The sequence below is a fragment of the Barbatula barbatula genome (assembly GCF_947034865.1).
Source record: "Barbatula barbatula genome assembly, chromosome: 5".
NCBI lineage: Eukaryota > Metazoa > Chordata > Actinopteri > Cypriniformes > Nemacheilidae > Barbatula > Barbatula barbatula.
The window spans coordinates 6103855-6122097 of record NC_136769.1 but is presented as its reverse complement, the minus strand read 5'-3'; the positions used below and the strand labels follow the sequence as shown (position 1 = coordinate 6122097).

General features: G+C 39.0%; 1 protein-coding gene across 1 annotated transcript in view; it reads left to right on the top strand.

Annotated features, from left to right (window-relative positions):
* The window catches only part of usp43b (ubiquitin specific peptidase 43b), a 42568-nt gene that overhangs the window by 5273 nt on the left and 19052 nt on the right, over positions 1 to 18243 (top strand). Inside the window, exons 2-5 of the mRNA XM_079457013.1 lie at positions 1132 to 1284; positions 10283 to 10386; positions 16776 to 16868; positions 18098 to 18233. Of these exons, the coding sequence (XP_079313139.1) occupies positions 1132 to 1284; positions 10283 to 10386; positions 16776 to 16868; positions 18098 to 18233 (486 nt within the window). The remainder of the gene's footprint in view (positions 1 to 1131; positions 1285 to 10282; positions 10387 to 16775; positions 16869 to 18097; positions 18234 to 18243) is intronic.

Below are 18243 nucleotides of genomic sequence, written 5' to 3'. Positions count from 1 at the left end.
CAGGCAACCACTAGTGGGAACCCCCACTGGCGACTTGCAGCGAAAACGTCACTCACAATCTGAATGCAGCATTACTCGCCTAAACGGACATACAGAGAATGTGAAGCTACGTCACGCCGTGTTGAATGTTACGCCATCTTGGGAGGACAGCAGCTAGTGCGTTCAATGTAGTGTTTTTATTTTTGTTTGATTAGGAAATATAACTATGGTAGGTCGGTCTTGCTGTGTTAAAAAACACGACAAGTCGTTCAGGAAAACCCCCTTTTGATTTCTCCATATATCGAACAAGTAACGGTATATATCAAAGCAATAATAGCAGTGGCGTATGAATCCTCCATTACAACATAGGCTTGCCGTCAGCGTCACATTCTCTATAAGATATGTAAGGTTTTACACCCAATAGCGGTTCCCCAATCCGTTTTGTAATTTGGTGTAAATAAAACAAAAGCATATAAGGCTGCTGTCAGTTATAAGTAATACGCCTCGATTGGACCGCCTCAATTGACATTCTGGTGTGATAGGAATCTCCATATGCTTGATATTTAACCTTACGTGTATGTGATGTGGCATTCGCGAGAAAAGAAAGCAGATTTGTCTACATTATTGTGCCACGTATGAGTGACAATATGTTACGCAATGTTACGCAAATCTAAAATGCAAGCGCAAAAAAACATTTACAACATACATAGAGGCTACATTAAGCTGTTTGGTCGATTGCTATGATGGGTCAATGGCACGGCCATCTCTTGGAGGTCAAGACTCTTATTTCACACATACAAGTGAATGGGGGAATTTTTTTATTTCCAATAATTTTTGCAAACACACTCAGGTCAAACATTGATTTGACTGTTTAATATTGTATAAAATATCATTTGTGTGACAGTGCCATATCTCTGTGACTATATAGAGATGCAATGCAGGATGTTTATTGTTTGGGTATGATTGAGTTGTAAAAGCATTGGCAAACAATGGCATATGTCATGCAGAAATGTTTTATCAAAGAAGGTGGTAACATTATCACATATCATGTCGTTTAAACTTTAAAGTTTCTTTAATTTCTGTAACTATTATTATTCATACCTTTCTAGAAACAAATCACCTGTATGATCATTATGTTGTTCTTGTCTCCAGGGCACTGTATCTAAATATGGAGCTCAGTTCCGGGGAAATTCCCAGCATGATGCTCTGGAATTCTTACTCTGGCTCCTAGACCGCCTCCATGAGGACTTCAACTCGTCTTCCACCTTCCCGGGGGTCGATAGCAAAAGTAAATCCAGCGGAAAGGTAAGAATGTTTCTTAGAACCTGTGCTATACCTGCCTAAGGCTTGAAGTCTTGAAAATATAACCAAATCACAGCTTCTGTAGTGATGCAATACCACATATAGTCTGACTCAAACTTGCCTCAAAATGTCATTTTTCTCATTGTTATATTTTTATGCCACCAATCTTTACTTGAAGTATTGCAATGTGAGGAATATAATTATTTTGCAGAACAGCATTTACATTCTGTTTGTATGAGGTACACTTCCAGTGGCTACATGAACCCCCATATGACCAAATAGTGTCACCTTTGCCATCACAAATGACTTTGCAAGGTCAAGGTCTTATCTACCTGCCCAAACAAGATCCCTCTTGCATATGACCTTGGTATTACGCAGATGAATATCAACGTCTGTGACCTTCACAGGGCAAAACCCTTGGGGAGAGGTGTTGAAATTAATATGAGCAGCCATAACAGTTTGTAGCTATCCAGCCATTTTTTACCTCATATTGAACCACACCAGAATAGCAGCAAGGGAAACCTCTTGTGATAGAGGGAATGCAAACATCTGTTTGCGAGGTTAGAGGGATCTCGTACGTATAATGTAAAATGAGGGTGATAAACGACAAGACTAGCACCCATTTTATCTGTAATTGGGGCAAGAAGACTTTCAAACATCATTACTGTGCAGTATGTCTACTAGTTTTCTTGCCGGAGGCTTGTTTTTCTGATATTGAGTTTTAATAAAGCCACTGCCTGATTTGGGATTCTCTGTTGGACTATTTCAAACAGCTGGAGGATGCACACACATTTGCTAGTTAAGAAACTGAACATTTTTCTAGAATCACAGTCATGTCAAGCAGATCGGAACGTAACTGTCAAAGCGAAGTATTTGTGCATGTGTTGAAAGTTGACGCAGGACTTTTAAAGGCTTGGGTTTAAATACAATGAAAATTCATTATTCATTTACATCTTTACAAAAAGCATTATAGTTTTGGCATGTTTTATTTTTGGACAATAATGGAAATGCATGTTTTTTAAATATCATGTAAATATATTTGGGCAGATGCAATTTATAATACATCTTTACGTCCTATTGGACTCCGCAGCAGCTTTTATTGGCCTGCAAAATCGATCCAGGTACCCAAAAGGGCATCTGATTTAAATGCAAAGCAACCAATCACATTTGGTTCAATATCTTGTTTAGGGACGTGAAGTATAAAGTCATTGTCCCTAGATCTTCTGTGTGTATCAGATGACGACTTCAGAGCTCCTGAATTGTTTCCGTAAGAGGAAGGCTTGTTTGCAAATGACTGTGACTAAATCTAATTCTGGAAGGTTCTGTTACACTCGTTTATAAAGCGATAGCCCACAAGCAAGGTTTTACTATCTTTGATGGCTTTTAGAGCAGAATACCCCATCGGTTTCCTGCTGTCGGGGTCTTGGCACCACGCTGGTTCCTCAGTTTGAACTCAACAGCACTTGAATGGTTATCAGATGTGATTCGATGATGACGGTTTTGTTGGCGAATTAATCATTCGTTCGTGACATGAATTTGAGCAACTGCTTAGAAATGAACAGAGATCCCGGTTTGATTTTCTGTGGAGTTATTTATCGGACATCAGTGTTATCGCAGCAGCGTAGTGACTGTAAATGATGGTGTGTTTGTGTGCAGGTGTGTGTTTGTGTTTGTGTCGTGTGCCGTAGTCTCAGAGCTGGTTCAGTTCCTCTAGCTATGCCTATGGCTACAGTCAGGCTTATTATCTCTGAAAAGCACTTTCATCTTCTCTCTGTTGCTGCCCTTTTTGACATAACTCAATTCATTATTAAAAGGCCAGTGTTATTTTTCCTTTTGAGATACGGTCCCGTGCAGGGGCAGGGATCAAGGCTTTTGTTATTTCAGCATAAGAACATGAGATATGAGTCTAAAAGGCATTACAAGGTTAGCATTCGAAATAGGGCTGTTTGAATTGAGCTTTCAATGTGTAGTGGTCTCTAAAAAGTGATAAACCATATTTATATTAAAATAAGTTTGTAATAAGTAATGGTATTGCATTAGGAAAACATGTGAAAAGCTTCTTTGTTTGCTAAAAGTGAAAAAGTATATTTTGATATCTAATACAATTTACATTTAAGGTCCAGTGAATGAAATTTAGCGACATCTAGAATGGTGAGGTTGCGAATGACAACCAACTACTTACTCCATCCATCCCCCTCCCTTTCGAAGCACTACGGTGGCTGACACAGGAAAACGATGTCATCACGTTTTCGCTTCTTTGCTGAAGGAGATAACGTATTTACATATTTAACGTATTGTCTGTAGAGCAGTTTGGCCGTTTAGGCCTACTGTATAGAAACAACATGACGAATTCCATGTTAGGGGACCCCCACGGTGTATGTAGACAGAAATAGCTCATTCTAAGGTGATTAACGCTTCATTATGTAAGGTCTTTATACACTTCTGAAGACCTAGTTATGTATATTACATTGCATTTCTGTCAATAGATCCTCTAAAAAATAACACACTGCGCCCTTTATGTGTCTAAATGTATTTTGGGGTAACTTAACAATATTTGGGGTCTAGGCCTCAACATAGGTTCTCATTTCATCCTAAATCTGGCCACCCAACCAGAGTTTTCCGTTTCATTGCATCAGGAGTCAGCCGGAGGTCACAGGAACTTTGTGTACCTCCACAGGCCTTATTTCTGAGTCAGTGCACATCCAAGAGTGAGCGTGACCACAGCAGAAAAAGGTCTCCATACTAAAGAGTCTAAAGACACAGATTTCCGACTTACTCTTGAACACATACATAATACAAGTTATGGTAGAGGACATCAAACGCACGCTTGTAAACAAACCGTTCGATCCCTCAGCTGTGCGTTCTCTCTCTCGCACACACTTTGACCCCCGGGCCGCTGATTTTTGGCATTCTCTTTGCTGTGTTTACTGGGTATTGCTCTGGAAACGGAGCTGGTGTGAAGCCATCTCTCAGCAGGATGAAAGGAAGCTTTTGTGAACAAGCGGATGAAAGAAGGGCTTGTTTTGGACATACGGACAGAAGGGGAGATAGCGAGAGAAGCGAGCAACTCCACTGCTACCTCTCATAACATGGTATCAAATGATTTATTGTGATGTCATCAGGACGGAACGTGTGGACTAGGGATGAACAATACATTATCGGCCATATCGGTATCGATAAATGGTCACTTTTATTGTAAAACATTAGGCCGGTATATTATAAACGATAAATCATTTCCTCCGGTTTAACTTCTTCAGCCGCACGCTGCTCACAGTTAGAATACAGTACAGTACTGTCTTTCTGTCATGATCATTAACTTACTGCTATCAGCAAAAATGTGTTGATGTAGATACAGTATTTATGATTGTGTCAATTATAGGAAACAAATTGTTTGAATCAGACTGCTGTCTGAATGCTTTCTGTCTTGAGACCTGATAGACTTGTGGCTATTAAGAAAAAATTCTGGGTTGCTCGGGAAGAACGTCTATAATTTGTTTGTTGAATAAAAATTCTACCGGAAAAGTTTGAAGGTTAAAGAATCATTAACTATTGTAAAGGAGGCTTTGGAGTGAATGTTTTTAAGTAAAAGCAGTTGTCCACTTTTTGCCTTTTGTTTCAGTCTTAGGGAATTTTATATTTATATTTAGATACGGTATATCGGCCAATATATATCAGTTATCGGCCTACATTTACATATATGCGTATCCCAAGTGTGGGCCGTGTCGTCGATGTCCAGTAATAGTAATTGCCCGGTTTAGTGGACATGATATATGCAGTGAGAAGTAGATAAACATATGTTTGACGGTAAACAATCAGACATACATCAGACTACGGATTAAAAAGTGCACAAATTACTCTTCTGAAAACCGAAGCATGGAGGTTTTTCATGCCATGCCTTTGTGCATTCCATTCAATAGAGTAGCTCGTGCCACCCGCTGATGTTTTCCACGGTTTTGTCATTGTAGTCTTCATCAGTGATGGAGATGAGTCAGAACAGGAAGCTGCTGGAGGACTTTTGGCGTAGGGGAAACCACCTGCTGTCAAACATCTGCAAGGAATGACAAAGGAATTGTTGTTGAGTTTCCGGCATCAGAGAACCTCTGAAACCATCCAGGGGGAAGAAGTAGCATGACGATATCGCCGTCCCGCAAGTTATTTTGCTTTCCAGTCCGTTACAGGTGCCTTGTGGAGGTAGAGAGGATTTCTGAAGAGCTTGTCATTATCATTCATTTCACATACTTGCAGACATCGACAGGGAGAGGTGAAAGGAAATAAATGCTTCTCTGCATCTAGTTCTGAAAGTCTGCCAAAACCTCTTCTCTGCTGAGGACCGGCTTTTCTTTTCCCTCTCTCTTTTTATCTGAGTCTCTCGCCCTCTCTCGCTGTGTCTCTTTGTGTATTTGCCCACTGGCATCTCCATAGAAACCAGCTCAGCGTATGAGCAGAGAGTGGTTGGAATAGTGAAACGTTGCCCACCTCCAGAGAGAGAATCAGACATCATTTTTGTGCACTTCTTTATTGGACTTTTGTATTTATAGATGCTTCACATCCTTTTGCGTTTCCTTCCTTGCTTGCTTAAAATCTGCATTGCATCAGACGTGTCAAACCGGTTGGACAGCAGACTAGCTGTGTAAGGGAGGTCAGAGCGCTGTGTAATATTTTTAGGTTTACGTGCAGTCGTCTCACATTCTGCGTTCCCATAGTTTGCCTACATTCCTGTGTAACATTTGAAAGTTGCACAAATGGGATGAGAAATAAATCGGGTCCTGTATTCTCGCTCTTTACATGCGTGCCACACGATCCTGCCTTTAAAACCAGAACTACTTGTATTTTTTCTTTACAGGAATCTTTGCATGACTGAACTTACAACAGAGGTTTAGAAATGTTTAGATCCTGTGATTGGAGATCTATGAAAGACTTCTGACTGGTGTGTAAACACTCCTGAACCAGTGTAAACACTGACTGCCCAACAGAGGACCTTGCTTATGCTGATTGAAGACTGACATTAGCATAGTAAACATCCACGTTTCCCGACTCATCGTTTAACGCTCTCTCTTTGGTGGACTGACTTATTCTGAGAGATAAACACTGTCCTCATTCATCAAAGTATATTTACACGGTTAATGCTCAATTGCCATTAGAAAGAAATGTAAACAAAACCAAAACGCTGGCACACACATAGATTTACTCTAGTCATTATTATTCCTTTTGGGATTCCAAAGAAAACAACCGTAATACGTATCGCAAACAGAAACGCCATGCATATAGATTTAAACTATCTCTTAGAACACGTAAAGATCACATTCCACCAAAAAAATAAAAGACAGGAATGCGAAAAAGAATAACTTGACTTTATGAATGATTGTTCAGATGTTGTTTCCTGTGCTCCAGTGTTAGATTTTTCCTCTATCTTTTAAAAGTGGGGATATATTTAGTGCTTCTAAGGAATGGGAGGTCCATTATTCATCAATCTTCCGTGTTAGTGTGGCCATTTCTGTGTTTCAGCCTCCTTTTGCTCATCTGAGCTGCACTTTTGGCCACTGTAAGAGATGCACTCAAATGGTCCCTCCATAAAGTACAGCTGTGTGATTTTTATCCCATTACCGATGGCCTGTTTCAAATCAATTTTTTCTTTATATGTTGAACATGTGAAATTGAAGAGCATCGAGCACCAAATGACAATCTTTGGACTTACCCTTCTTGAGGATAAAAAGTCTTGGTTATTGGAACAAATAACGTCCTCGCTTCACCTATTTGCTAAATTAAAAATGAATATTTTTACCTTCAAGTAGTGTATGTACTGCACCACCAACACTATTCTAATGATAAAAAGATATTTTTCTCGCCTCTAAAATATTCTCTCATTATTTACTCATCCTCATATTCTTACGATTTTGTCAGCTTTGTTTGAAAAACAAAACTAAAGCAGCTCTCGTGTTGCATTCAAATGCGGCCTGTCTGGTTTTACATCAGCGATGAGCTGTCATGGATATTGTACCCGAGAGAGAGCAAACATTTAAACATTTTTGTTTTTGGGTGTACTGTTTCCTGAAGAGGACAAATGATTGAATAGTGCAGGGGAGTGTTGCTGAGATGGATTACATACCCTAATTTGACCTTTAACCAGTTGGGTTTAACAAAACAACCACAACAGACTCATTCATCTAAATCCTCAAAATCAATGGTGATGTTATGAAAGGTCAGGTGAAGTGACCCTTCCTCCTGATCAGGGCGCAAGGATGTTTTTCAACTCGCTGTCCAATATGACACCACCAGGTTCATTTGGCTGTGTTTTAAACCGTCAAACTCTTCCTTATACCAGTTGACTTATCCACAAGGTGTTTTATTCATGCTGTGCATTGATCCTGAATCAAGGGCATTTACATGTATGCACATGAAACTTTTATACAAGGTGACTTGCAGTGCAGTCAATCTATACTATGTGTGGGATCAAAGCCATGACCTTTGCATTTTTAAGCTACAGAAACATTGAACACCGACTCCGTCTTTCAAATGCTTAATACGTCCTTTTTCTAAAATATATTCTCTTTTTTTCAGCGGTAGTTAGCAGAGCCAGTATGGTTCTTGGTTAATCAAGAGACACATTCCCAACGAGGGTCTCAGAAGATAAAGCTTGCCAGCCCCTGACACTTATTAACCACGCTGGGCAGGCAGAAGAATTTAGTGAAGTGATAAGCTAACTTGTTAAATAATGGCATGCAGTCCTTTCCTCCTTTTGCCATACACAGATAACAATGGAATGTAACCGACCGTACAACAGTGCTGTTCTTCAAAGTAAAGCGCTGGTGGGCCGCAGTAAGGCTCTCTAACAGAGACGGTATCATCTGTACCTTATTTCCACTGGAGAAAAGAGATGGAACTTAGTTACATTTCTTAGTCAACGGCTTTAAATCCGATGTTTTTGTTTGCTGAGAAGAGACGATCTCTGTGTCCCAGTTTGCAAACTGTTTGTTCTCAATAGTATTAAAGGAGTAGTTCACTTCAAAGTAAGCCCCCCATTTTATTCCTACTATGGAAAGTCAATGGGGGCTTATTTTGAAGTGAACTACTGAACTTTCTAAGTAGTATAATGTTGGTAACCAAACAACACTGGACTTTATTGACTTCCTTTGTACGGACACAAAACCATTGAGACATTTCTCAAAATATCTTCTTTTGTGTTCCACAGAAAATATACATATTGTGGGTGAACAAATAGACGGAATATGTATTTTTGTGACTTAAGTAATACGTTTAATAAGGGATGCTTCTCTAAATAGATACATCAATAAAATAAATTAACTATATAGTACATGTGAGAATCGATATTTTGAGGTATGGAACGGTTATTAATGGTCATAGGTCACTTCCGTTTATGTCCCTTTACGTTCTCCTTCCCAAAACCCATAAACAGGACTACTTTTAGGGCATAGAATAAGTAGGGGAATTAGGATGCAGTACATTCATGTTTCTAAAACATGTCAGTACTTTTCAGTGTGCTAATGCTGTTCTGTTTCCAAGTCCCCATAATTACGTCAGCGACACAATGAGCTTTAAAGAAAGAGCCCGGAAGATTTGTCTCTCTTTGTGCACCGGAGAGCCATTCAGCATCAGATTGGCTCTAATTGTTAGCTAAGGAGAATTAAGTACACTGATGCATGAAGAATACATGAATGAGAGAAGAAGAGGGATTAGAAACAGGAGCGATGTCAAGAAAAACATGTTCTGGATGGTCAGAGAAATAAGGTGTATGGACGTTCTGTATTTTGTGAACTCGGTTGTGCAATGTAAGAGTAAGGTTTCATTTATACAGTGGTGAAAACCTTTCTCACAAGAGCTTTGTTGTGGCTTTAGTTTCTGTCTTGCACAACAACTTTTCAACGCTGAATTCCAAAGCTTTCAGTTTTTCAGGACGAGGCGGGATGTGACTCAGCTGTCAGCTGGGAGTCGAGTGTCTTTCTCAAAAAATGTTTGCCTTGCCAGACGTCTTTGACAAGAACCCACAGGCTGAACCGAAGTGCATGTTTGATAAGCCTCATTTTATCTGCTCGTGTTATCTATGAGCAATGGAGAATAAGCATGAAACCGTACACACACCATCATTTCACTTGACCTTCTTGTGGATACTTTACAGCTTTGAAGTGATTTAATAGACCTTCTATTTTAGCTAAACTATAAAGAAATGTTCTGCTTGATCAGAACGTTAACTGCTTTATCAATAGTGTATCAAAGTTCAAATGTACCGTGCAAACCTCCAAAATATTGGTTATAATGGTGAATCACACTCTAAAATACTTGATACGGGATACACAGATCATTTGTTTATATCCCCGTGGCCTTCACTTCGCTTTCATGTTATGATGAAACAGAGTGAAACTATCTCAGCTGGTCATAGTTTGTATACCTGCCCCGACCCCCAGAGAGAGGTTATGAATCCGCGCATGTGTTTGTGATCTTTTCCCATACCTCCTAACTGCTCTGTATTTTCCTTTATCTCTCTATCTCTGGTGTTCACTCATTAAACTTTTTTTATGTGCTTTAACAGACATTCTATCTTGTTTTTTGACCTTGGAAAGTCCATATCAATCCTCCCTGTGGCTCTTATCCTCCTGTTGTTTTTTAAAGTTGTTCACTATTGCCAGAGAGTGAATCAGTTTTAAACAGAACTCTTATGATTAAGAATGCATTGTTTTGCTTTGCTGTGTGGGGTCGATAGTCTCACAACCCATAGAGAGGCAAGGAAACATGGCCCGTCGATTTCTTCTTTATCCAATGAACTATGCAAAAGTCATCAAAACAACAGTTTAGGCATTCTCTAAACATTTTATAGCAGTTCACCATGAGATGCCTTTGAAACAATATTGAAGGACTTCCTGTGTTTTCTGGATTCTTATTGGTTCTTCAAAATTGATGGCATTATACGGCTTTAAAACGAATCAGACCAAACGGTTTCATGAGAAACATATCTGTTGTAAACCGCTTGTTTTGCTTTTTATTTCAGGATCTTGAGGATGACGCGCTTGCCTCTGATGCTCTGAAGCAATCTCAGACGCAGCCTGGTGTTCGACACAGCTTCGTACAGGAGCATTTTCAGGCCCAATACAAGTGAGTGCGCTGCAAACACACACGCTACATTAACACATGACACCCACCAAGAATTTAATTGAGACTAGTTATAATGAACGCTGGTCTGTGCTCGTCCTTTGGCGGAATTATCAAAGTGAAACAGGAGCCAAAAAGCATCCTTGCACCAGCTTCCCATTTCCGACCCCCTCCACTTTAGCATCTGCTATGAGATGTGATGAATCATATTAACGTTAACTCCTGAGATAAAGCCCTGTCGGCTCCCACTGTCTACCCGCTAACCGTCCAGGGTAAAGAATATTATAATTGAATTTGTGGCGGCGGCAGATTCGGGAAGAGCACATGTCCGACTGCACCAAGCTGTTCTTGGACAGAAGATCCAAGCCGTGCATCATCATCAACCAACTTCAGTCAGGCCAGATGGTTTTTCCGTTCACAAGGGAGCCGTGTTTGAAGTCCCTAAGTTTTGTGGAAAAATACCTCCAGTCAGTTACCATGTAGATGACTTATGCTGAGTTCACACCACACGCAAACAATCGTGTTCCTCGCTCTTTATTATTCACAGGACAAGTTCGTTATTTTCACGTTAGTGTCGCGAGCAGACAAATATTTTCAACTTGTGCGGAAGAGGAGATAGCACCGCCCAATTCGCATCTTTCGCGTTGCCTGCGAGTTCGTGTCATTCATGTCTATTCATGTCACCCCCCTTTAGACTGTGATATGTTTGGATACACTATGTACTCAATTCAATTCCATTTTATTGATATTGCGCTTTTCACAATGTGCATTGTTGGAGAAAAACAGAAACTAACAGAAAAGGTACAAACACAGCGCTTGGTGTTTATAGAACAAGCAAGATCATTCTAATAAATAATATCTAATAAAAGCAGTCTCTCAGTGAGCAAGCCAACACGGCCCTGTGGCTAGGAACCCAAACTCTAATGATAAATAAATGTAGAAACAAACCTTGGGAGAAACCAGTCTCAGTCGGGAGGGCCAGGTCCAGCTGCTGCACTAGTATTTGAGTAAATGTTTATGAACAACAGGCAGAGTTTGTGTTTAAGGAAATTTCATCTGTTGAAACATGTCATATTTTGTTATCAATATCAGACAACAGAGGAATGTTTTAAGCAGGGAAAAAAGCAATGGCATAATGTAACTGAGCGCAACTATAACTTCAAACTGCTGTCATGGGATGTAAGTTTAGAATTAAATACTAAGTATTGTTAATTTAGCATTAATGTGACAAGTAGTCCGTCTTTGGTCTTGGTTTGGGATGGAATTGCCTGAGCTGGGATGGTCAGATGGTCACTCTGTTCTTGGTTGGGGATGGAATTGCCTGAAACTGGAGCTGGGATGGTCAGTCAGTCCGCAGGCTCCCGCAGGAGGATGGCACAGGATTATCAGATGGAGCTGGCGTAATCTCCAGTTAGGGATGGGCATATGACGTTCATCTGGGCCTGCTATAATCTGCCCCATCTCGGGATGGGCATCACTAGGCGGAGGAGGAAGGCAGAGAAAGGCTAAACTGTTCATAAATTTTTATTTTCTTATTTAGCATATTTTGCGTTAAATTAATGCTCGTCTGAAAAGATAATCTAGATTTAAATTGGGAGAGTGTGACTGACCCTGGAATAGTATCAGGAAGGCTATAGAGTTTAGGTGCTACGTATGAGAAAGCTCGACCCCCCTTTGGTGGATTTAGTTATTCTAGGTGTTGTCAAAAGTCATGAGTTTTGAGATCTTAGAGAGCGTGATGGGTTGTAGTGTGATAGACGCTTTGTTAGGTAGGTAAGCCAGTGAAGGGTTGATAACATTGTGGTTATGTGATGGTATTTTCTGGACCTGGTTAAAACTCTGGCAGCTGCGTTCTGAACGAACTGTAGTTTGTTTATTGATGATGCAGGACAACCACTAAGTAGCGCATTACAGTAGTCAAGTCTTGAGGTCATAAATGCATGAATAAGCTTCTCCGCGTCAGCAACACACAGAATATTTCGTCATTTGGCAACATTTCTAGGGTGGAAGTAAGCTGTGTTTGTCACAAATCACAAAATGTTGGAAATTTGTGATTTCCAAATGAAAGGTTGTTGTCAAATATAACGCCTAGATCTTTTACTGTATTTTTTGGAGTAACAGTACATCCTTCAATTTGCAGGTTATAATCCGAAATATATTTTTTGCGTGTCTTTGGTCCGATAAGTAATATTTCAGTTTTATTAGAATATAAAAGAAGGGGGGGGTCTTAAGAAAGTTTTTTTGTTACTACGCAAGTATATTTGCAATTCCGTTTGGTGATGTCATGTGGACGTAACATCCCTTTTATTTACATTTACCTGTTTGGCAGAAAGTTTTATTCAAAGCGACTTACAGTTCATTGTCTGCATTTCTTTTGTCGGGTGTCACAATAAGCCTGTATTCCCAGTAACCGTGATATGAAGAACTTTGATTGTAGATGTTGTGTTAATGCTACACACCTGATTATTAAAGGATCGAGAATATTTTCAGTATCTGGTTGAAGGTGGCCAGCCACAGTAGCTATTAAGTCTTTCTTTGCCTCCCTAAACTTAAATTTTGAGTTCTGTTTATTGAACAAAACTAAAGTGAATCTAAACTTATATTTTTGTTATTTCAATTGATATTGCAATAATGTTATCATGAACTATTTTGGCCACTGTCGCGAATGGTGAAAATCTGATACTGTGACACCCCTTCTACTAATTTAGCTACAGGAATATATCTGTTTTTCACTTCTCTTTATTTTTGTAACATTTCAATGCAATTCGTTTCTAAATGAAAGTACAATTTTATAAATGAGCGAAACTTTCAGACTCTCTCGCTTTTCTTGGTGTAGTGAAGGAACCTTTTTGGCCGCTTTCTTGTTGTTCTCCGCTGAGGTACATGTTAGCAGTCTGCATCGCTCATCCTGTCTCGAGCTGTTTGCTCAGTTCCCCCCCCAAGTTTCAGACATAATCACATTTCTTCATAACTCTCCCTTTTCCTCCATCTGTCGGCTGACTAATTTGTCCATTTTGTGTTTGTTTTACGATGGACCTGCGACATGTGTCGGAAAGGACTGTCACACAACTGCTGACAGAAAAAGTTCGCACAAACACCTGGTCCAATCAAACGGCAAGCCTCTACACGCAAACATATATTCAGCATCTGCATGGACACGACAACGTTAACCAAAACTCGGATTAAATGTGACTCAGTGTCTTGTTCTTGAGAACGATAATAAAAACAACCGCTCCCGTTGGATGAGGCCAAATGTTTTCTCTTGTACTTTTCCATCAATAGCAGAATGTCGTTTCATCAATGTATATCATGAGAAAATTGTGTAACAAATTCGAGTTGTGTAAAGTGCGCACCCGTACAGCAAAACATAAGAAATTAGGGCTGTTCGTGCATTTATATATTGAATATATGAATATTATATAATATTTAGAATTAAAATGATATATGTGTTCATTTTTATATTTCATGTTGGTGGGATCCCAAAAGAAAAAGGTCTTTAAACCTGAGCTGATTTCTGTTTCAAAAGCTGGTTTTGAATAAAGTAACCAGCCAGCATGTTTCAAAACAGAGCTGGTGTAGCTGGTTTTTCCAGTCGTGGAATGATGGGGTAGGCGTTTTTCACGCTTCCAGGTTTTTGACTTCCGCATTGTTCGACGCAGGGTAAATGATGTTCCGGTTACAGCAGTATCCAAGTGTCTGGATAAAATGTCTTGGTATAAATAATGTAAACAAGCTTAATACCTTATTTCCACCTGTTTAAAGTCTTCATTTAAAAACACCCCACAGCTAAGTGGGGGCTCTAGTACTGCTGTTTTTGTCTTAATATAAAACATTTTACGGGACAACAACGTGAGGCCGATTTTAACTACTGGACTGCGTATAATAAATCCAGCGATGACGTCTCTGTCTCATTTTATTCTTTATGTCTGTCTGGTTTGGTCTTGCATTATATCGATAAAATAAACTAACGTTACAGTAAATGGAGCGCGTTGTGTTGGAAAGACGTCACATGAGCCTACTGTCTGTTTCAGAAAATGACAAAAAAATCTTCTGGTGTCTCTTCTTTCGTCTGACATTATCAGAAAAAATCAGACGTTTTACTTGCGGGTGCATTGAATCATTGCCATGCGTTATGTATTGCGTGTCTTATTATGTCTGCTCTGTGTTAGTTAAAATGAAATAAAAATACATTAAAATAAACAGAAGACAATTAATATTATTTAGGAACATTGGAATCTTATGGGCAGTATTGAAAGTGACCCATTGAAAGATCGGAAAAGGTGTTTATTTTATAAAAAGGTCTTATTTATTAACATTACAGCGCAATGTTATACTTTGTATTTAACCTTGGTTCATTTTATAGTTCTACATTTGTTAAATTTTCGCAATTTAAGTTTTATCTATTTACATTTGGTAGCCTATTATGAATGAACAAAGAATCGCATTTAATTTCAACAAACAACAAAACCTTACCTTAGCAGTTTATGAAATCTTATTTACTAAATTAATTTATTTGAATACAGATCACTGTATTAACTTTCATGTTTAATATGCAATAAAGTCACAAAAAAGTAGCTTTAAATGACACAATATCTGTAGGGGAAGTGGCTTTACCCTGCGATGACGTAGTTTCCGACTCTTGAGACAAAGGCTCATTGTCATTCTTTTTTCGATGAGCTGTGCTAACCATTCAACAAAAAGAATCTGAGATATTAAATGCACAAGGTGACACCTTCTGTCCCGCGGCGTGTGTTATGAATAAACTAGTTAAAAATGCTTCGCAGCTTAAGAGTAGAGCCTCAGATTCCTTGCACTTTCTCACAGGTCCCGTTTGGAATTTTAATGACTCGCCTCTCACCCAGACGGCCTTTGTGTCCATGTAGATCAGGGCGTGAGCGTGATTCACGTCAGCGTCTTCCAAATATTTAACCTCTTCTTTCTGTTTTTTGGACGGTGCAGACCGTACAAGGTTTAGACAGCGAGTGACACAAGGTCTTTCAGATTTATCTTTGCAGTGTGTATTTGTGAGTTTGAACACATTGAAATTCTTACTTGTACAAAAGAGATCCTTGTACAAATGGAAACTCCTTAACAGGAAGTAATGTTTGTGGTGGGCAGCTTATCAGTCTCATTCGGTTTTATAGCTTCATGTCTTTTCAGGGTCACATGATCAGGAAGGTAAACAGAAACTTAGGCTGTGTTTTGAATAGTGTAGACTATGTATTTTATCGGCAGTATGTGGATTTTAAGTAGGTTTATGTTACATGGGATGAAAATGTATAAACCAAAATGACAATTTAAAGAGTATTGTGCTGAATGGCCACAGGTGCAGACATTGTCAGAATGAGCACGCCCCCTGCTGGGTGTGTCAAGGTCCTAAACCCAAATGATTTTTTTTCATGCGTAAATCAATTTTATTGTTTGATCATCTTTTAGTTTAGTTTTTAAAATGGTTGTCTCTAAAGTTTATTATTGCGTTTTTTGCTGCATCAGAAGTAGGGCCACAGGGACCTGACAACAGGATGGATGGTCCTATTAGATTTGTCTTTACTCGAAATTATTAGAAAGGTTTTTTGATATTGTTTGAAATTGTTTTTATCAAACGTTTCACAATATATGAATGTTCTAACTTTTCATATGAATTGATTAAATGTTTTGTTTAAATGAAACATCTTTATTTAACCGTGGTGTCTTACCACCATTTTGTATTGCGTTTGAGGCCATGTTGATTTTGTATTATGGTATTGCATTATGATGTGCCATCTTTCCTGTACCCCACACAGACGTAGATCAGAGATGTTCGTATTCAGACAACAAGGGCAGCTGATATGTGTTTCCTCGAGGATAAGGCACTCGTGGGCGAGCTGCAGCCGTAAAGCTCAGATTTATGAAAGCGACAGCAGTAAAGTCTTCGCATTACTCTTGTCAGCTGGCTAAAGATGAACAGGGCTTCCCTTAACACTCTCTATATCCACCTCTAGTTATTTATCTCTCCGCCTCACACACCTGGCAGGTGCCAATAGGGAGAGGTTCACATCTGATGTGATGTTGGACAGTTTTCAAATCATAAAAAAGAGACTTCTGCGTTTGTGTGTATATGTGGGTCATTTAAAACAATTGCGTTTATGTTCATCATTTATATTTGAAACCAATGTGTGTCTGTAAATCGAGCGAGTAGGTTTGAGGTCATGCATTCAGTTAATGAGTGACAAGAATTATGCAAAAAACTGCAAGTGAGCATCAGAGAGTCCTGTGCTTCCTGTGACATAATTTCCCGGTTCCATCTGTTTCCTTTAGGCTCAAACAATGCCTAATAGCTTCATTGAGTTTGTGTGGATTGTATGATTTGTTATATTTATGTGACTAATCATTTGATTACTCTTTTTTTTTAGGTCATCGCTCACATGTCCTCATTGTCTTAAGCAGAGCAACACATTCGATCCGTTTCTCTGTATTTCTCTGCCCATTCCTTTACGACAGACGAGGTGAGTATGACTGCAACTAGCCAATGAACAAGACACAGAATGATGCAGAAATGAATTTTTTTTTTGCATTTATTTATTTTTTAGTGCAGTTTTTAAAGATGAAGAACTGTCTTTTTGCTTCCATTTATTCAGTCAGACAAACACAAAACTATGAGCCACAGATGTACAGTGAGGCATTCATTTATTCATCTTACGTGTTTAAGGTTTAATTTGACAGTGTAGAAAATGTGTTATATTGGTCAAGTTCATACTTAGAATGAATTGGTTACGAATATATTGAACCATCTTTTTCATATTTTACTAAAACCTTGTTGATAGAGTCTAAACATAAAAAAAATGTCAGTGTTTGAACTCATTTTCTACTTTAAAAAGGGAAATAAACAAGCGTTATGGATGTGACAAAAAAGGATGCGATTTTTGGGAGACGATTTAAAGATTTCTGTGAAATAAAATGCACAATCCTGAAGCAATATTACCCAATGAATGGAGAAGGTATGCCTCCTTATAGAACATAAAATAGTTACTTTATTAAAAATGTCATGTGTCCATTTATGAGGAATATGTAGCGTTATGGATGTCCTGAAATCCTGAAAATGACTATGAACAATCATGCACTAAAAACAAAACAAATGCTTTAACAATTTGAAGAGAGATCTCACATGGGGATTAGAACCACAAAATGTTAATATCTGTGCTGTTACCATGGTCAAATATGTTTTTTACACGGTAAGGTCGACATTTTCATGGGATTGCCCAGAAGTCGGTTCTTTCCACACGTTTATTGATCCGCTCTTTTCCAGGAGTTTTTTAGCATCCTTTGGGACCCCACCTTCTCTTTCAGTGTCTGTAGTGTTCAGCCTTTAGGTCATATTGTGTATAGTTTTTAAATGTGTTGGATTATGTATTAACGTCTAAGGAGTGGAACAACCAATCAGATTTCAGTGTTAGCCATACCCCTGCCCATCCTACTGTAACTTGTAGGGCCATATTTACAGTATATATATTTTTATTTGTTCAAAACGCATGATGTGAGTGATTATCGTTGTCTGAAAATGGAGCATACCTTCATATTTAAAACTGTATTAGTGATACATTTGACGTATGTGAAAAGTAATCGCCACCATACGTATGTTTTGAAGCCTTATAATGCTAGATGTTTTAAGATTTTAAGACGCTCTTTATCAGGGAGCTGCTTTTAGATGACAGAAGGATTTTTTCCATGTCTGCAGGCCGGTGTGTGTGACTTTGGTGTTCAGTAATAAAGGCCAGAGGTATTTGCGAGTGGGGCTCGCTGTGCCGCTCCTCGGAACTTTGGCATGTTTGCGCAGGATGGTGGCGGACGAGGGCAGCATCTCTCCTGATCAGGTAAATTACC